The sequence below is a fragment of the Anolis carolinensis genome, chromosome 4 (assembly GCF_035594765.1).
Source record: "Anolis carolinensis isolate JA03-04 chromosome 4, rAnoCar3.1.pri, whole genome shotgun sequence".
In the NCBI taxonomy this organism is placed as follows: domain Eukaryota; kingdom Metazoa; phylum Chordata; class Lepidosauria; order Squamata; family Dactyloidae; genus Anolis; species Anolis carolinensis.
Window position 1 is genome coordinate 27,667,168 of NC_085844.1, and position 19,891 is coordinate 27,687,058.

Consider the following 19,891-nt stretch of genomic DNA (forward strand, 5'->3'; position numbering starts at 1 on the left):
ATAAAATGTTTAAAATGTTAACCTTAATGTATTTTTTATTAAATCTGGAAATTTTAAGCCAGTTTCATAAAGCCACTTCCATGACTAAGGAATTTTTATACCGCCCTGCACTAGAACATATTCCAGAAAACTAATAGAAATAGAAAATAAAATGGAGACTAATTAAATTAAATAGCTAACTGGGACGTCCGTCCGTCCCCCCCCCAAGTTGGTATTTAAAAAAACAATTGATTTCATTACAGTTTTGAGAGTAGTAATATATTCTGGAGTTAATGAAAGTTTGCATTCAAATAGAAAATTAATAGGGCTACAAAGTTGTTCATCGTGCTTTCTCTTCTGATGTTTTTCTCTCTGGCATTGGATACCACACTAATGTAATTTCCTACATTGCAAACAAAACATACTAATCCATAAGGATTTGAGGCTCCAAAGTAAAGTAATGCTTTTTTAAGGAGCAAACCATGTGCAAGCTTTCAGGATCTCAAGGTTTCTCACACAAAATGCATATGGGAAATGAAAGAAAGCAGGGACATTGAAGTAGTAATGCCTCTATGGTTGAAATCTTGGGATTGGCTGCAGGATAAGATGCTGACATGGACTGGACTTTTGTAAGTGTCATGGGTTACAAGTCACACCTAGCATAGTTTAAATGGACAAACATGTGATGGATAATTATCCTGTTTTTCAAAAATATAAAATTAACAGTTACTTAGATTTTTCTCCAGTTCTAGATAAATCACCATCCTAAGTGTAACTTGAAAATGGATGACACATATTAAAATATAATCCATTTAAAGTTGCTCTCCTTGTATCACTTAAGATGGAATCATATGATTCTGTCTTAATATTCCCTTTCCTTTTCTTCATCTTTTTGCTTGATGAAGAAATTTGGAGATCTCAAAAATTTCCTTTGCATTTTCTGCATAGGTGAATAGCCTCAATATAGATTTTGGAATTTTGCTGAATTTAAATTCCATCTTGCTATTCCACCATTGAACACAATTAAATTTTTTGAAATGCAAGCACCCCCAATTTCATAAATTCAAAAATACGTTTGTAATGCTCACTGGAGGGATAGTTATATTAATCAGTTAAAAAAAATAGCAGAAAGTGTCTGCTCTCATACAGTCTTTTCTAAGGTTGGAGCAAAGGCTAGACCAGGGGTCCTCAAACTTTTAAAGCAGAGGGCCGGTCCACAATCCTTCAGACTGTGGAGGGGCCGAATTATCATTTGTGAAAAAAAACAACGAACAAATTCCTGTGCACACTGCACGTGTCTTATTTGTAGTGCAAAACAACAACAACAATGAAAGAACAATACAATATTTAAAAATGAAAACAGTTGTAACCAACATAAACCTATCAGGATTTCAATGGGAAGTGTGGGCCTGCTTCTGGCCAATGAGATAGTCAGGTTAATTAGGATTGTTGTTGTTGTGCCTTCAAGTCATTTCAGACTTTGGGCGAGCCTAAGTCTAAAATTATTTATTTATTCATTTACTACATTTATTTATTAAATTTATATCCTGCCGTTCTCACCCCGAAGGAGACTCAGAGGAGCTGTATGTACATACAATATATTATATTATTAGTATAGCACAATATTAGCAGTATATATTACTATATTGAACTATACCAATATACTGTAATATATGTAATATATAACGTATAATTAATATATTATTTGGTATTATTATTAGTATTATATTGTATAACATTATAATATTATTATCAATATTATATGTATATACAATACATTATATTATTAAAAATGATATAAAATATTATGTTATAAAACTGAGGGCAGGGGCCAGGTAAATGACCTTGGGGGGCCGCATCTGGCCCCCGGGCCTTAGTTTGGGGACCCCTGGGCTAGACATTTGATGTTATTTGACAGTCCACTTAAAATTTCTAGACCTTGCCCAAGTTTATAGCATCATAAAGCTTGGCATAAGTTGAGACCAGACTTTATTCTTTGACAGTCTTTTAGTCTAAAAGGGAAGAAAGTGAGTTCGTGTTATTGTATACAGGATAATTTTTAATTTGTGCGTGCTTTATCCTGATATTTTTCGATTGTGTGCTGTCTCCTGCATATAGAATGAATAATGGTGCATTTATATTTAAGGTGTGCCAGTGTTTCTGGGTTGATTCCAATGGGCAGATACCAGAACTGTATGTCTTCTTAGGCCTGCAGCTTCTGTAAATGCCTCCTGAAGCCTCTTGTGAGTCTTGTGCTATTGTTACTATTTTGAGTCCCAACAGTAAATCTCTTAATTAATATGCAAGCTATAAAGACCATAATTTTATTCTCAGTAAAGTAATGTAACTGTACAGTTTTCTCAAACATTTGTTCTAGATTAAATGTGATTTTCAGTTTTCAGCAGGAAGGCACTGTTGTGGACTCCAGTATAATCACCTGTTTCCAACTTCTATGCATCATGTCAGAGTGACAGCTGACCTCTTGCGTTAGGATACCTTTGCACTAAAAATAATTCATTCTTCTCCCTCCACCCACAATTCAGTATATTCTCTGTAAGATATTATTACAATTTATGTAATGGCCACTATGAGTTGAAGTATTCAACATATTACTGAGGAAAACACTTTAGAGATGCAGAAACTACAGCTAATCTTGTTACCTAGGTAAGATTTGGCCTTTCTGCCAAATTTGTGCCATAATTGTGACATTACTTTGAGCCTGAAAATGCTCAGTACCTGAGAGGCCCACCACAACAGCTGCACAGTCTCCTACTCAAATTCATGCTTGAGCAGAGTGAATTTATTTCTTTATTTGAAATATTTAGATATCTTCTTTCATGCATAGGGTTCCCAAAGTAAAGTACAATGGCTAAAAAGATTTAAGTGCATGAATAAAAAAACTGAACTAAAATTTATCTAAATCATGTAAAACAGCCAGAGTAGGCACTTGTGGTTTTAAGAATCAAAGACCATATAAAGTAACCGTTTTAACTTGCTTGCCGAAAACACAAATGCATCAGCACGACACAGAATTCTCTTGGGAAGGAATTCCACATTCTAGGAACAGTTATAAAGAAAGTTGTGCTAATCATTGCGAAGTGAGGGGATACGAAACAGGGCCTTCAAGGAGATGGTCTTTCAGATATCTTGGTCTTAAGCTTTATAGGGTTTCGTAGGTCAAATCCAGCATCTTTAATTGAGCTTGGAAACAAATTGGAAGTATTTACAGTTTTTGTAAGATCAGTGCTATATGGTCTATAAAATGTAGACCCAACAACAGTTGGTTGCTGGATTTTGCATTAATTATAGCTTCTGAACTCTTTTCAAGGGCTATTCCATATAGAGTGCATTAAGTTGTCTAATAGGGAGGTAATTAACTTTCCCTAATAAAGGAAATATCTGGGACACTAATTGAAAGCACTTCTGGTCACAACAGCTGTAATCCCAAGACTTTCTATTGACTAACATAAGTTCCCTCTTATATGAATTGAGCTTCCATTTATTTACCAACATCAAGTCCTTCACTGCACGAGGCAGTGACTCAAGACTTCCTGAACCTGCTTGGAATCCATTGTAAAAGATATACAAAATTAACATAGTGAAGGTGCCTGACCCCAAAGCTCCAGGTGATTTCCTAGTGGCTTCATGTAGTAGATATTGAAAAGTAAAAAGAACAGTACTGAGCCCTATGTATCTCCACAGGCTCATGAGCAGGAAACTGAACAGCAGTCCTACAGTATTGCCTGGGAACAATTATTCTAAAAGACTAGAATCACTGCAAAACAATGTCCCTAGATCCCATAGAAGCCAAAAGCATATTGTGCTGCCAAGAGGTCCAACAGAACCAATAGAGACGTATCTCAGACAAGCTTCTAGTATAGTTCACCCACACAGTGATTAAGGCTGTTTCTGTCCCATAGCCAGGCCTGAAGTCAGAATCCCAGCCTTTGGTCCTCTTGCTGTTTGAGACTTCAGCTCTCAGAATTCTTGACAGTTGGCCAAACTGGCTCAGTGTTCTGGAACCTGAAGTCCAAAACAGCTAAAGGACCAAAGGTTGGGAACCACTGTAATAGAGGGAGTGAAGAGTTGTAATTGTGCTGAAGGTTAGAATGAATCAATATGTGCCTGGAGAGTGTCAGAGGCTCATTCCAAAATTTAAAAGACTGTTTTTTGGGGGGAGTTTTGGGGTTTTTTTGTGGTAATAAGGAAGGAATCATGATTTTGGCACCTCATTTAAGATTTTTCTGTACAGTGGACCTATTGTATCCATGCGCGTACAATCTGTGGATTCATCCCACTGCATATTCAAATGTACCTAATGCACGTTTGAATCTACAGTGGGAAACACACTAACTTCCCACTTCTGCCTTCAGGATAGTACTGATGGGCAACAGCCACTTCTGCCACTTCCCTACATCATTTTAAAAAGGGGCTTGAGCATGCATGTTTTTCGGTATCAGGGTGGGAAGGTTCCTGGATATTGAAGTCCCATTGTACTTGGATCATGAGGAATGTAGTACTTCTCCAATTCTTGATTTCTTTGCATATAGCTAGGCTTCTCTCCTACAAAAGAACTCAATTGAGAGATGGCCTTGGTGGATGTTCTACGAAGAGAACTAGACAGTGGGAATGTGTCCCTACTAGTTCTTCTGGACCTCTCACCAACTTTCGATATCATCAACCATGGTATCCTTCTGGGTCGTCTCTTCGGGATGAGATTGGGAGGTACTGTTTTACAGTACCTGTCTTTCCTGGAGGACCGTACTCAGATGGTGCTGGGGAACACCCGTTTGACTCCCTGGCCGGTGGCCTGTGGGGTCTCTCAGGATTCAATTCGGTCCTCCATGCTGTTTAATGTTTACATGAAACCGCTGGGAGAGATCATGCGGAGTTTTGGAGTTTGGTGTCAAATTTATGCAGACGATACCCAACTCTATTTCTCCTTTCCACTGAAAGTCAAGGATGCTATCCTGCCCCTAAACCAGTGCCTGGCATTAGTAATGGACTGGATGAGGGCTAACAAGTTGAAAATAAATCCAGACAAAGCAGAGGTACTCCTCATCAGTCATAAGGTGGATCAGGGTGTGGGGTTGCATCCTGTGTTGGATGGGATCAGATTCCCCTGAAAGACACAGGTTTGCAGTCTGGGGGTGATCCTGGACTCATTGCTGACCCTGGAACCCCAAGTGTCAGTGGTGGCCATGGTAGTCCACACTTTAGTTTCATCCCGTCTGGACTACTGCAATGCTCTCTAGGTAGGATTGCTTTGAAGATAGTTTGGAAGCTACAACTTGTTCAGAGATCGACAGCCAGATTACTAACTGGAGTGCCGTACAGGGAGCAGACAACTTCCATGTTACAGCAACTCCACTGGCTGCCGATCTGCTTCCGGGCTAAATACAAAGTGCTGGTTATTGCCTATAAAGCCCTAAATGGTTCAAGCCTGGACTATTTGAAAAAGCGCATCTCAGTATACAAACCAGCACGAGCACTGTGATCTATGGAGGAGGCCCTGCTCTTGGTCCCACTCCCGTCTTAAGTGCAGTTAGTGAGAACATGAAAGGGGGCCTTCTCTGTGATTGTTCCCCACCTCTAGAACTTCCTCCCAAAAGAACTGAAAATGGCCCCCTCTTTCCTTTCCTTTGAAAAGCTTTTAAAAACTTACTTCTGCACCTTATCTTACAGAGAGGAGGAGGGCTAGTACATCTCTATAAATATCCTTGCCTGGGTATTGGGCACTTAATTCCGCCTGCTGAAAGTTGTAAACCATTTTAGCTTTTAAAACCTTTTTAATCCAATGTGTTATATTTACGTTTTTTCTGTTCAGTTTTATAATTTTATATTGAGATCGTTTTATCCACTGTTTTGATTTGTCATTTGTTTTCGGCATTGAATGTTTGCCACTTCGTTACTTTTGCTGGAAACCGCTCTGAGTCCCCTCAGGGAGATAGGACTAGTTATAATTAAAGTATTATTATTATTATTATTATCATCATCATCAATTGGGACACTTTTCAGTATATAAATAATTGAAAATATGTAAACTTTAAAAAAATATTGTAATAAATTATCACAGTTGTTTGGGTGTTAGAAATTTGCCTTTGAAGAACTTTTTGCTGTATTGGTTGTACAGCATAGGATCTTTTTGTAACAAGTGAAACATCTCACTTTATCATTAATGCTGTAGGGCAAACAGTAATATAGTTAGTGAAGTCCTTAGGTAATTTCAGTTGTTACATTGGTAGAATCCACGCAGTAGAAACTGAATGTTCAAAAACCAAGTCCTTCTTTCCTCCTAACAGATCACCACAACATTGTATTGGACAAGTTTGTTCTCCCGTAACATCTGCCCCGTTTGCATCTAAAAACAAAAGCTCTAGACTTGTAAAATAATTGAAGTTGCTAAACTGCTGTATTTGTAGAGTTTAGAGTCAGTTTTTAAATACAGTAATCAAACCACTGAAAGTCAAAAGCATAACATTGTTCTCTAAATTTATAACACTTAATGCCCTTTCTTATTGGGAGACACTTTTTTTGGTTTGTCTCTGTATTCTTTCTTTTTGGAATCTGGGCTAGTGTTTGAAGATACGCTGGGATGCCATGAATTAAAAACACTAGTGGCAGCAGATTCAGGTTATAATGAGAAGGTATTTGGGGTGTGTAGTTGGTCATGAATGAACTGAACTAACAGCTTACTTTAATTGAAACACCACAAAAGGTTAGAGTAATAGCTCAAGGTAGTGGACAAAAATAAATCCTAGCTGCTTAAGAATTCCAAGAATGCTTGCAAGTTGGGTGGAGGTTAGAAGGTGACTTCCTACAGCCCTCTATTATGCTATAGAATCTATAGTATAGAAGATGATGTACCACTTTGTCAAAGGCAGAATGACTCACTTTTCTAAGGCCCACATGAACATATAATACTTAAACAAAATGGATGACAGCATCTGTTTTTCTCTCTCTAGCATTACTGAGTTATTGCTTATCGAGATAAAAGTACATTTTTTTATTCTACACTAATATCAAAAGAAAATCTTATTTTGCACTCAAATGCATTTTAACATATTACAGTGAGAGCTACCTCACTGGTTTTGAAGAATATAAAATTCAGAGAATTTCTTAGCTTTGTGTTTCATATTTCTTGGTTACACAGTACTATAGAGATACCTTTTAATTGCTATTAGAAATAAAATGGATAGAATTCAACGAACAAGTTCATGGTTTCATGTTCTTGAAAAGGCATCCCTTAGAAGGGTATACAGTAGAGTCTCACTTATCCAACATAAACGGGCCGGCAGAATGTTGGATAAGCGAATATGTTGGATAATAAGGAGGCATTAAGGAAAAGCCTATTAAACATCAAATTCGGTTATGATTTTACAAATGAAGCACCAAAACATCATGTTAGACAACAAATTTGGCAGAAAAAGTAGTTCAATATGCAGTAATGCTATGTAGTAATTACTGTATTTATGGATTTAGCACCAAAATATCACGATATATTGAAAACATTGACTACAAAAATGCGTCGAATAATCCAGAATGTTGGATAAGCGAGGGTTGGATAAGTGAGACTCTACTGTATGTATTTACTTTGATCCATAATATTGTAAGTGGAGCAAGATGTTACACATGATGGCAAGTGGGATTCCAAATATGCAGGTCAAGGCATATTAAAAATTCCTCCTGTATATCACTTTTCTCTCTAATCCTTCACCCTGACTGGTATTGCGTATTGACAAGATATATTGTCAGGTGGGATGGCTCAATGTGAATAGATAACTGGAAAAGTGGCAAGCACAGATAGGTTTGGCACTGACACGCCTCCTCTTTCTGTCTATGCTATTGTTGCTGTTCCATGCCTTCTTTATTCCTGTATTCCAAACATACAGTTCTGACCTTAAGTTTAACTCTTTCAGGAATAAGCCGAAAGCCAAAAGTGAATCTAGCATTTCTGTTGGCAGCAATTGAGTGCTGTCCACTAGTAGTTGGTGCTGATCCACCTGTCTAGAAGCTCATCAGGCTACATTACAGCTTCATAATTCCTGATTCTATAACTAAGGGTGGATAATGTGTGGCCCTTCAGGTACAGCTGGACTTCAGTTCTCATCAGCCAGTGGGATGTAGAATCTAAACAGCTCTAAGGCCATACATTTCCCACCTTTACCTCGAACTTGAAAAAGGCATATGGAGCTGCTGTTGCTGATGTAGCCAACAGATACTGGTGGCCAGGTGTATGTAATCTCTTTCTCACCCATCCCCCTTTTGTCTTGTCTTATCTTTTACTACTACAAACCCAAATGTATTGTTTGTTACATTCTTTAAAAATTGCCTCTTAATAGATCAGATATCAGAAGTCCATGTAATCAAAAACAGATAATGTCTGTTACTTAAAAAAAAAAAAAACCTGCTCCCCGTTTGGAAAAAAGTTGAAACTTTTTATAAGTTGACTAGTCTTAATTCTGCCTTGTTATTTTTTGACAAATAGTGTACTCTAAGGTTACTAGTCTGGAAGTGGATTTTTTTTTTAACAATCCTGCAGAAAACCAGAAACAGAATTGCATTTTTATGCTGAGCATAACTACCTCTTGAGTACTCCTTGCCCAAGAAATCCTATGAAAATAATGGGGTTGCTATAAGTTGATAGGCGACCTGAAGGCACATATGTACACATGGTGTATTCATTTCTGGGTACTTAAGGAAAAAAGAATTATTTTTAAGCCCCTCTGTTGACATGTATCCCACAGGATCTGCTGCTGAAAAAAAATCCACCTTGATCCAAGGTTGCCTCTGCCACACATCTTCCTAGGACAATGACTCTGCTGTAAAAATCTTCTACGATGTCATGTTCCTTCTCTCCCTCCTCTTTCTCTTCATCATCTTTTCCAGGTCATATCTTCCTTTCCTACTTTGGCGCCACAACAAATCCAACGCCCCCTGTCTCCCCACCCTCCTCCCCCTCCCCATTGCACTTCTCAGCCATGTTCTTCCTCCCTGCTTTGTTGCTAGGATCAGCATTTACACATTGTTGCGACTTCCCATATGTGACATCACTCATTTGCTGGCCAGAGGCACAGAAGGGAATGCACACATAGGGAGAGGAGCTCTGGTGGTGGCGGCGGCAGGTGGTGGCTGCTGGGATGTAACTGCCTCCTGGGATTTTTTTTTGTATGATGATGATGATATGAGACACCCTTGTCCCTCCCCTGGCTGCACCTGTCTCCACCAGCACCCCCTTTTGTGATTCAAAAGGGTTTTGGTTTTGATTAGAAGAAAAGAAAAGTGAAAAGAGGAAAAAGGAAAGCTTGGCAGCAGGTTTCCCTTTTACTGCTAAGACACTTATTGCTAGATTTCTGTGCCCACCCCTTGGCCAGCATTTCCAAAGTGGCCTCATTTCTCTCCTGGATATGGGGAAGGGCAGTGGAACATCAGCCCAGCAAAGACATCCTACATAAAAGGGGGGAGTTCGTGCCTGAGGCTACTGGTGATGGGTCAGTATAAGCTGATGTCTCATGGACACATTTATGGCTTAAACTATCCCAGTGAGAGCTGCCTCAGACATGAAGTAGTGCAGTTTAGTGGCTGGAGATCTGGATTAAGCCAGTTTAGTTTCTATGCCCCACTGAGAAATTCAGCCCACTCAATGAGCGTGCATACCATCAACAGTCCTGATTTGGCAGGAATAGTCCTGATTAATTCTCTGTAATCTCATCTCCCAGGCAGGTGGGACTTTTTTGTGACCCCCCCCAACACCAAAAAAATGCTGCTGAACCTCTCGATCCTTCTTTTTCCCTTCCATACGAATTTCTTCTTCCTTCCAAGCTTAGATGAGTGCTGGACTCTGTGTCCTTTTGCCATAACTCCCACATGATACTCCCCTGATCCAGGAACTCTGAATTCTCCTCTGTTCCTGGGCTGCAAAAGGAGGTATCTGTAGAGGCAGGGGTGCTCAGGTTACAGCAGAAAGGCCATAAGTTTGGTTTGGAAGGCCAGCTTTGAGAGTGGGGGTATTATGTCTTCAAAAGAAATCTAGACAAGTCATTGTGACCCATTAATTGCCACCTGGGATGCGCTCTGGGCATCTCGACTCTCTCATGTGTTTCCTTCCATGCTTCTCTGGCCAGAAAGTGAGCAAGAACTCTGTGCCCAGATCCAAATCAGAGGAGGTGGTAGGTGGGTGAGAAGTGGAAGCATCACGTTAAGGGGGTGGGACTACAGAGGGAGCCTGGGAGTAAGGCAGAGACAGTTGCCGTGTTAAAGTAGGAAAAGTTTGAGCCCAGGAATGAAATAGGAAAGGAGACTTAGAGGAAAAGGGGGAGGGGGAGAAGGATGACAACATTGCAGGAGATTTTTGTAGTGGTGTTCTAGGAGATACAACAAGGAACACTTATAGACTAGCAGCCCGACAGCTACAGTGTCACAAATAATCAGTACTGTTCCATTATCTGTGTGGAGGCCAAAGGGGAGTGCTAAACAAAAATATTCCATTTTACCGGGGGGGGGGGGGGGAGTTGAAGGTAGAAAACCATTTTCCCCATTTTTTTCTGGTTATTCCACTCCCCCTTCTCATGTCATAAACAAAGGGCTTTTCCTACAACTGTGACATGAGTGGGGAGGAAACAGGAAACCTGTCTCCCTCTAAAATGGACTGTTCTCTGTCTAGTGACCCCTTTTGGCCTCCGTCCAGATAATGAAACACTACCCAATTATCAAATCTGCAGAAGAATAATCCACAAAAGTTGAAGGCCGGCTGTACAGTTTTTACCACACAGCTTTGATTACTGACAATTGGATTTGATATAAAAATGCAGCACAATGTATTTAAACAGCGTGCATTGAAAGCAGTTAGTGTTGCTTTGCATTTGCTACATTTGTATGCCATATTTCTCCCAAAGTGACTTACAAAACAATTAACATTTTAAAACAAAAGATAAAATAGCATACATACATTTTAAATGTATACAAGATTACAGTGATTGGTTTTTCCATATGAGATAGCTGAAAGGTTTTTCTTTTGAGATCACCACTTTCAAAAAGTATCAGCTGTTAAAAACAACAGGCAGCATATATTGTTTTAAACGAAAAAGTAGACCAAAATGGTTACCTGTGGATTGATGCTACTCTGCATTTTTTCTTGCCTGCCAGTCTGTAGTGAAGTTCCAGGCAAAGAAACAATTGTATCTTGTGGGCACAAATATGAAACCGGTCTCTGCCATGTCAGAAAAAGAAATTCCCATCCTTCAAATAAGTTGTCTTGAGAAGGTCTGAATTAGGACATTAATGTTGCACGTAGGCAATATTGAAACAATACTTGAAATAATATTTAATCTGTTATATCAGTTATGAGGGGTGTCTGGTTCAATTGTATTGCCTATTAGACTTAGTCAACATAGCCAATAATAGCAGATAATGTTGATGACATTTCATCAAAATTGGGGGAACATATATTCCCCATGCTTAGCATTTCATCTAGCTACAACTGAATAAGATCTAAGTTTGAATAACTTGATTTGAGATAAGTTATACTCCAGTGGGAATAGAGTTCCTTAAACTGGAAAATTTAAAATATTTTTAAATTTTAGAGAATGTACAGACATTTTGTAGAACTGGTAAGAACATTAATAAATTCTATTAACAAGGTAAAAGAGCAATTGAAACAACTAAAATAAAAGTAGCAGCGATGATGAGAATTATTTTGAAGATACATTTGAGTTTTAAGAAGCTAGAATCACTAAATGCCTTGTGTAATGTTATTTTCAATGGCAGGGCAGTGCCTTACATCACAGCCTGGAGCTTATTGGTGCAGACATGTTCTAGCACCAGCCCAACACTGAACTACTGAACCCTGTAGTAAGCTCTTGTTTTCCAGGGCTTTAAAAAGCAGATGGAACCACATTCGGGGGATTTGATTCTCTTCTGTACATAGGTGCTGACACCAGAGCAGCTAGACACAGCATAGGATCAGGCTTCTAGACTGGGATGAGTATAGCTGTCTTTACTCCCATAACATAAAATAAAATGTGAATGGACACATTTATTTTGTATGTAGAGTGGGGAGTAGATGGCCTAGCAAAGTATCTGTGTCATCAAGCGTGTAAATTGCTACTGTCTTGTTACTCAAGGAAAATAAGAATTGTCTCTGGATGACCAAGAAGGGAAACTTCACGGTATTTTCATGTATCTTGTTCTTTAATTTTAAGGCAAGAAAGCTTTATATAGATATGTATGGTCATAGAAGCTTGTATGATGTAGAAATTGTTGCAATTGTTGTATACTTGCGTTGTAAGTCTTTACTCTTTTTTGTTACTGTAGATGTATCTATTCCAGAGTTAAAAAAATATTTTTGTGGAGCATAAAGGACTTTTAAGGATTACATCCATCCATCACTTTACTTAAATCTTTTCTTCCAAGTTGGGACTCAAGGCAACTTACAAAAAGACAAAAATAAAATAAGACATAGTTAGAAATATACATGAACAATATTGAGACGGTATTAAATAACTACAGAATATAACCCAATTGCAATCTCGCTTTAAAGCAGTTTAAAAACAGTACCATGAAAGTAATTTCTGTTAAAATCTGTTTCCAAGAGCTTGCTGGAAAATAAAGGTCTTAATCTATTACAAGTTCACATATGTGTGAAATTCCAAGTATTGTCAATGTCTGCAATAGCTTGCTGACTTTTCTTTGTTCTCAATTACAGTCTCTGTTGGAAAAGTTCTTGATTCCTAATGCCTCACAAGCAGAAAGCAAAGTTTTCTATTTGAAAATGAAAGGTGACTACTACCGTTATTTGGCTGAAGTTGCTGCTGGTGATGACAAGAAAGGTACAGTGTGTTGGTTTCTTGATATCTATCATACTGCAAGTGAACTTGTGTAGACCTCAATACTTTTATGGATTAGTTCAGAAAACATGGTTTGAGTTATACCAGTAGTGTTGCTGAATATTTGCTTTAAGGACACTGATCTAAAATATTTGATTTTCATATTGACACATGAAGAAATCTGGTACTTTGTAAGTTTTTCATGAGATATGTTGTGTCCCCATACATTTCATTATCACAATTAATCTATGTGTCCGTATCTCTTATAAGGGGTTAGTTTAAACCTCCGATTTGTCAGTAAAACTGAATTACTGTGTTGCAAAATGATCCAGGTCTAAACATTGTGTTGGCAACATGAAATATTTGGAACACTCTGATTTAAGGAACAGTGTCTCAGAATATATTGTTTAAGACTCTGTTACTAAGGTATTACAATGTTCGTGACTTAATGCAAACTCTGTATCCAAGCATATCCTTTGTATACTCAAACAAATGCTCTCTAAAGTTAACACTAATTTTGAAAAGTGCTATGCTGGCAAAATTGAAACTCTTAGTATTTTTTCATAAGTACTAAGAGTTTTAATTTTGCTATTGGAAGAAGAAGGAAAAATATATACATACTCGTTTTAGGAGAAGTTAATAGGAAACACAGAGCAGACCTACTTGAGATATTGTCTCCCCTTCCATGCTATCTTCATTGCTATTTCCCTGCATTGCTGCTTTAGGGAGTACTATTGCATCACTTCTCTGCCTCTTAATCTTGATTTTTAAACTTTCTATTCTGTGATCAACTGCATTGATTGACTTTGCATCTCCTGACTTAATTCGTCAAAAAAGAGTAGTGAAGGCTTCGATACATATTTGGAAATGGGCTAAGTAGTGCTTTTGGGGAGTTCCTTTGGGGAGAGGGGGTGGGATATAAATAAAACATTAACATCATCATTATCATCATCATTACTTAAAGTTTATCAATACTGTCTTGCTTAATGTATTTTCAAATTAAATTTGATGTTTTGTTGGGGAGGGGGAACTAATGGAAGTAATTCATAATATTTAATTTCAGTATTTGGGTTTGTCTCGGTAATGTCAACTGAAGGTGTAAATATTTAGGTGCTAAGTTTGACACTTTTAAAGTACAATCAACCCTCCTCATTCACTGTAGATTCCATAATTGGCAAGTTTAATATCTGCTCCACTGCAGCCATCTTCTCCCACTTTTCAGGATGGAAGCAGCTCTACACTTTGATTCCATAGTCCATAGAGATAGGAATATAGACTGAGTCACAGCCTTCTACACCATGGCTATGCCTGTATTCCTATCTCTGTGGACTAAATTGTGTGGACTAAATTGTACCTGGCAACCAGGCGGCACTGCCACTGCCATCTCCTTCCTGATTGTTGAGGTGCATATCCACTCAACAGCTTTGGGTTTTAGGAAGAGAAACCCTGAAGAATTGTCACAGCCTCCAACTTTGTCCTGAAACCAGAAGTGGTTGTACTCATGGTGACCTCCGTTTTCAGTAGGGTTGGCGACAGCAGTGATTCTTTGTGCCCGTCCCCCCCAAAAACAGGCTGAGGTTATTTGTGTGCCCATTGATAAGGTGGTCTGGAGATTTGGGAAGTGGTGGTGGAGCAGGCTACCAGGCAAACGTCTTTGTGTTTCCCCTTTGCCTCCACTGCTTCCCACTGAATTTGTGTTTTCCCATTTTTGTGTGGGTCCTGCACCCTGATTCCCACAAATATGGGAGAAAGGGCAACTGTACTTTTTAGATTCATTACCAGATTCAGCTCTGGCCAGTTCAAAGCCCATCAGAATCAACTTGGGTCACAATTTGCAAATGTAAATTTGGGGCTATCATTAGTAATTTAAAAGCTATTAATTTCTTTTGTCTGTGAAAAATAGATAAAATTAAAAGAATAGTAGCCCCAATTAAAATAGTAGTACCCCCTCAGGGTTATTTTATTTATTTTATATGCCTATTTAGTTATGCCTGCCAAATGTGTGTGCAGAAGTTTGTATTATGTACCTGGAAATTTTTTGTTTTTTTAAAGGGAGAGGACTGCTGATAATGTTTCTGTTTCTTGGTATAGTTGAAAGAGATTTTCATATGACTGTTCTGGGAGAATTAAAACAACTAGGGTTTAGAATAGCCATTTGAAAGATATCCTTAAAAGAGTGTGCTTATGTCTCTAGATTCCTTGGGGAGCATTGCTTAGAAAATAGTATAGGGATGTCCTAAGTAAGAAACCTGCAGAGATTCGGAAGGATAGGAACAGAAACTAGGGAGTTCTGATATCTGAGAAATAGTTTATAGTCTTAATTTGTAATTATGTGGTGTTGCTGGAAAAATAGACACCTTAAAGTGACTCTTTGTCCCACTTGACTTATCTGTAATGGCAATCCTGCCTCATTCCATCCTGTGTTCTATAGTTGGGCATTGGCATCAGTCTTACTTGGTTGGATTTTTGAAATCCAATATCCATCCAAAAACATAATTCCTTGATGGTTTCCTACTACTTTTTTGAGTTGAGGGCAAACAGAGACAAAAGTAAAGGAGTGATAGAGAGCATAGGTTAGAACAACAAGGGAACATGCATCACTGCAGAGGCAGACCAGGCAGATAGTGGAAGTAGGCAGTACACAGGCAGGTGGACAGTTTCCCAAAGCTACATGTCTGTCTTGCCAAGAGGCTACAATCTCCTTGATGTAGTAATCCATGTTCAGGCTGCAAGCTGAAAGATATCTGTTCATAATAGCAAGGTGTCTGCACTGAGAAAGCACCCAGTGGGCAGAGAGGAGGAAACGGTGGCAGCAGTAGTTGTTAAGCTGCTGATGTTTTGTTCATTTATTGAATGCTGGTGAAGGTTGGCGGCAGAAAGACAGACAGACCGTTACTTATATTGTGCTTACTTGTGTATAAGTCTATTTTGTTGTACTTTAAACAAAAAAAAAATGGGTCAACTTATACACAGGTCAATGCTAAAATAGTGGCCCACTGCAAGGCAGTGGCTAGAGCCAGAGATGAAAAGCTCCCATCCCATTATCGCTCTTTTGCTCAAATCAGAGGAAGAAACGCCGCTTTCCTTTTCTTAAAGTATGTCATTATCTTCCAGAATATCTCCTGCTTTTTTAATTAGCACATCTGCTTGCCCACAATGTGGTATCACTAGGTTGCCACCCACTATCAGCAATAACACAGCTTGGGCATAGGTGTTGGGAAGGCTGCTACCTATGACAAATGGTAGATAATAGTGTTTGATTTTCAGTCAGGAGCAAAGGAAAACTGACAGCAGGACAAGGCCAATCCCACTATCTCTAAATATCAGAAGTGAACTTTTAGCCACTTCTATTGTAGTTTGGATTTTTGTTATTTGTTTTTGGCATGTTGGGCAGTTTGCAGCCTCAGTTGTTCTGAGGGTTAAAAAAATAACTGCCATATGTTTGAAACATTAAAGTCATTTATAAGAGAGCTGCTGTCGTGGATCAAATGTTAACCTAACTGCTCATAAATGTGTGCACTCCTTTCTCTCCCTCTTCTTACATGGCTAGGCATGCCTACTTAATCAGAAGATACTTATTCCAAACTCTTAACAAACCTGCCGATCACTTGAGCAGATTCATTTCTCAGTAGGCTAGGCTGGGCATGGCATTCTAATTGTGACTGAACAGTTGCCAATGTAGTGGGATTATTATTTGTACTCCTTGTTTCTCAAATGCATATTCCTCTTAATCGATTGTAGTTCAGTGTTTCACTTGTTTGCAGCAGTGGATAGTTGTACAAGCCTTATTCAATAGTATAATAGTCAGCTATTTTTATTTTCTGTACTTGAACATATTTTTCATAGTTGAACGTTGCACTTTTTAGCATTACATGTAATCAATAACAATTACCTTGCTTGTTAAAAGATAGAATCAAGGCCTCTATCTTCAAATGCATTTCCTTTTATCAAAATCATTTTGGATCCAAGTATGTCTGTTGTGAAAGCAAGATCTATCTGCAGGAGATGTTAGTATTGCCTAGAATTTGTGAGGAAAACCAGGTCAATCTAAACTTCTTGATCCTTCAGCCAGTTGAAAAACTAGCGCACTTTCTAGCTGCTCATGAAAATTGAATAGAATTGTCAGACTTTTCAAAGGTCTAGGTAATCTCTCATCCTGTTTGTATGAATCAAATTTGAAAAATATATCTGATCTGCTAGAAAGCAATTTTGTCTTGAGCCTTTATAGAAATATCAAAACCAATCAAATTTCTAATTATATTTATTATGAAATGACATAATTTCATGTCAGTAATCTTTTAAATCATTGATCTTTTGCTTAGCAGAATTTTGTGATATAGGGAAATGTTTTTTCTATCAATTGGTGTACTTCTGATAAATATTACTTGTACCTTTTAAAACGAAACTTCCTGAAACTATGTAGAGTTCATGACCTTTATGTTAAGGATTTCATTTTGTACTTGTTTTCAGCATCCTCCACACACAGCTTCTAACTACACATTTGCTCTTTAATTTTTAAGGGATAGTGGAACAGTCGCAGCAGGCATATCAGGAAGCCTTTGAAATCAGCAAAAAAGAGATGCAGCCAACACATCCCATCAGATTAGGATTGGCTCTAAACTTCTCTGTGTTCTATTACGAGATCCTGAATTCTCCAGAGAAAGCCTGTTCCCTTGCAAAGACTGTGAGTTAATAGCTTAATTATTACACGGAATGTACAATGTTAAAATAAGTTTACCTGTACAAATCTCCCCCTTTTTTTCTTTACCATAGGCTTTTGATGAAGCCATTGCTGAACTTGATACATTAAGCGAAGAGTCATACAAAGACAGCACACTAATAATGCAGTTACTGAGAGACAATTTGACAGTAAGTACTTGAACAGCTTTTAGTTGGCAATTCAGTTTGTTGGAAGAAAATAGCAATCCTAAGTGTAGTTTCAAGAAACACTGTAATGCTGTTATCAGATAGCCAACATTTAAATTTTAAAAATGAAGTTAATTGTTTAATGAAATATGTAGCATGGATTTGCTTCACTTCCTTGTGTTGCTCCTGAAAGTGTGCAAGAGGCAAGGAAAAGTTTTCTTGGAGATCATGATGCATACTAATTCAGACATCTAAAAGTTTAATCAGTAACACATGCTGTCTGTATTTTTCTTAAACAGTTGTGGACATCAGATACCCAAGGAGACGAAGCTGAAGCAGGAGAAGGAGGGGAGAATTAATCAGCCTTCCAATTTTTGTCTGCCTCATTCTAAAATTTACACAGTAGACCATTTGTCATCCATGCTGTCCCACAAATAGTTTTTGTTTACGATTTATGACAGGTTTATGTTACTTCTATTTGGATTTCTATATTTCCCATGTGGTTTTATGTTTAATATTAGGGGAATAGAGCCAGTTAACATTTGGGGAATTTTTGTTCATCCAAGGTGGCCAATATCGGGATGTGGAATTTTTATAAAAGTTTTACACATTTGGCATAGTAATCTTGGTACTTTGTGGCTTCCCACAAAAGCCAATGTTAAACAGCTTCCTATGTTGAGCAAAGAAAAAAACTGCTTGCATATTGGTCTGTCACAGTGGTTAAAAAGGGATGATTGGTTGCAGCCACACAGGTGTAGTGAACGTGGGTACTTCAAAGGTGGAACACACAGCAAGGAAAATTCATGTCCCATGGATATTACATGTCAATCATGTGAATCTGTGGAACCTTCAGTCCCAAGTATACATCTTTGATAGCAGCTGGAAAGTGTTTCTAAGGTGGTTTGCTAACCCAGTGAACTTTCTCTAGGGAAGGGCATAAATGGTTCACATTCCATTACTTGTAAAGTTACCTGCTGTTGCTTTCATTATTTTTGCTACACGATTTGTTTGTATTTAAATGGTTTAGGCAACCTAAGAACAAATGTACAAGTAAAGATGCAGTAAAAATGAGATGCTTGATATCCATAATTACACTGTATATCGAGCACAGCAGTAAAACAAACCCATGTATTTAACTTTTTTAGGGTTTTGCTTTTGTGATTTTTTTTGATACTTTGCCTAACATGCATGTGCTGTAAAAATAGTTAACAGGGAAATAACTTGAGATGATGGCTAGCTTTGTTTAATGTCTCCTGAAAATTTTCATGAACAATCTAAGCATAACTGTTAAGAACATGTGTATTAAGTTGATGTAAGTGGAATAAAAGTTTTATGAATGGACTTTTCAACTACTTTCTCTGTAGCTTTCCTGTACATCTGTACACCTTTTCCAGGATACCTTGGTGTTTTGGAGCAAGCACTGTCAGTTGTTTTTCTCTTCATCTGAGTACCATTGCTAATATGTTAAAACTAACATTCTGCCTAAATTTGCATCCATTGAAATGAGTGGAACTCAAATTATTTGTGATTAGTTCCATTTGTTTCAGTGGTTCTGCTCTTAAGCAAGACTAACATTGGATTTAGCCCTAAGTCAGATTTTGTGTGTATCCTGAAGCTCTAGAATAAAGCTTAATATAATGTCCTGAATTTACGATAAACCACTGCCTCCTACTGCAAGAAAATTAGTACATTTTGCATGCATGGAAACCTCATACACCAACTCCTTGGGAATCTGTTGGGGAACATGAAAACACAATATTTGTTATCTGCCTTTCTTCACAGCTCAAGATGGTGCACAACATGGTTAAAACACAGATATAATACTATTAAATTGCATATATTAAAATACAGAGAAGAAAGATTGAAATCAGTATTCATAAAATGTAAAGTTAAATTTCAAATGGACTTGGTAGGCCTGCCTTACCTTCGAAAGGGGATGAGGAGGAATAATCCAGCCGCAAACAAACAGCCCCGTTTCTGTTAGTTTTTAAAAAAAAGTAGAGCCATTTGCGGCAGATTTTCCCTTCCTTTCTCCAAAGACAAGGCAATTTAAAAATGACAAAATGGAGGTCTCTGTAGCTGCACTCTTATGCCCTTCGTCCTCCCTGCTTCCAAGTTAAGGCAGTTTACAAAACCTGGAATGGAGTTCTTTGGAGAAAGGAGGGAAGAGGGACAATCTGAGTTCCAGAGACCTTCATTTCAGGTTTTTTAAACTGCCTTGA

The 19,891-nt window shown here is 38.1% G+C and overlaps 1 protein-coding gene across 3 annotated transcripts in view; it reads left to right on the forward strand.

The window, feature by feature from the left end:
- Positions 1-19,010, forward strand: part of ywhaz (tyrosine 3-monooxygenase/tryptophan 5-monooxygenase activation protein zeta) — a 30,950-nt gene extending 11,940 nt beyond the window's left edge. For all 3 annotated transcript variants that reach the window (XM_003219460.3, XM_003219458.4, XM_003219459.4), the window contains exons 3-6: positions 12,683-12,806; positions 17,324-17,487; positions 17,577-17,672; positions 17,969-19,010. In XM_003219460.3, the coding sequence (XP_003219508.1) occupies positions 12,683-12,806; positions 17,324-17,487; positions 17,577-17,672; positions 17,969-18,028 (444 nt within the window). In that variant the 3' untranslated portion in view covers positions 18,029-19,010. The remainder of the gene's footprint in view (positions 1-12,682; positions 12,807-17,323; positions 17,488-17,576; positions 17,673-17,968) is intronic.
- The last annotated feature ends 881 nt before the right edge of the window (positions 19,011-19,891 follow it).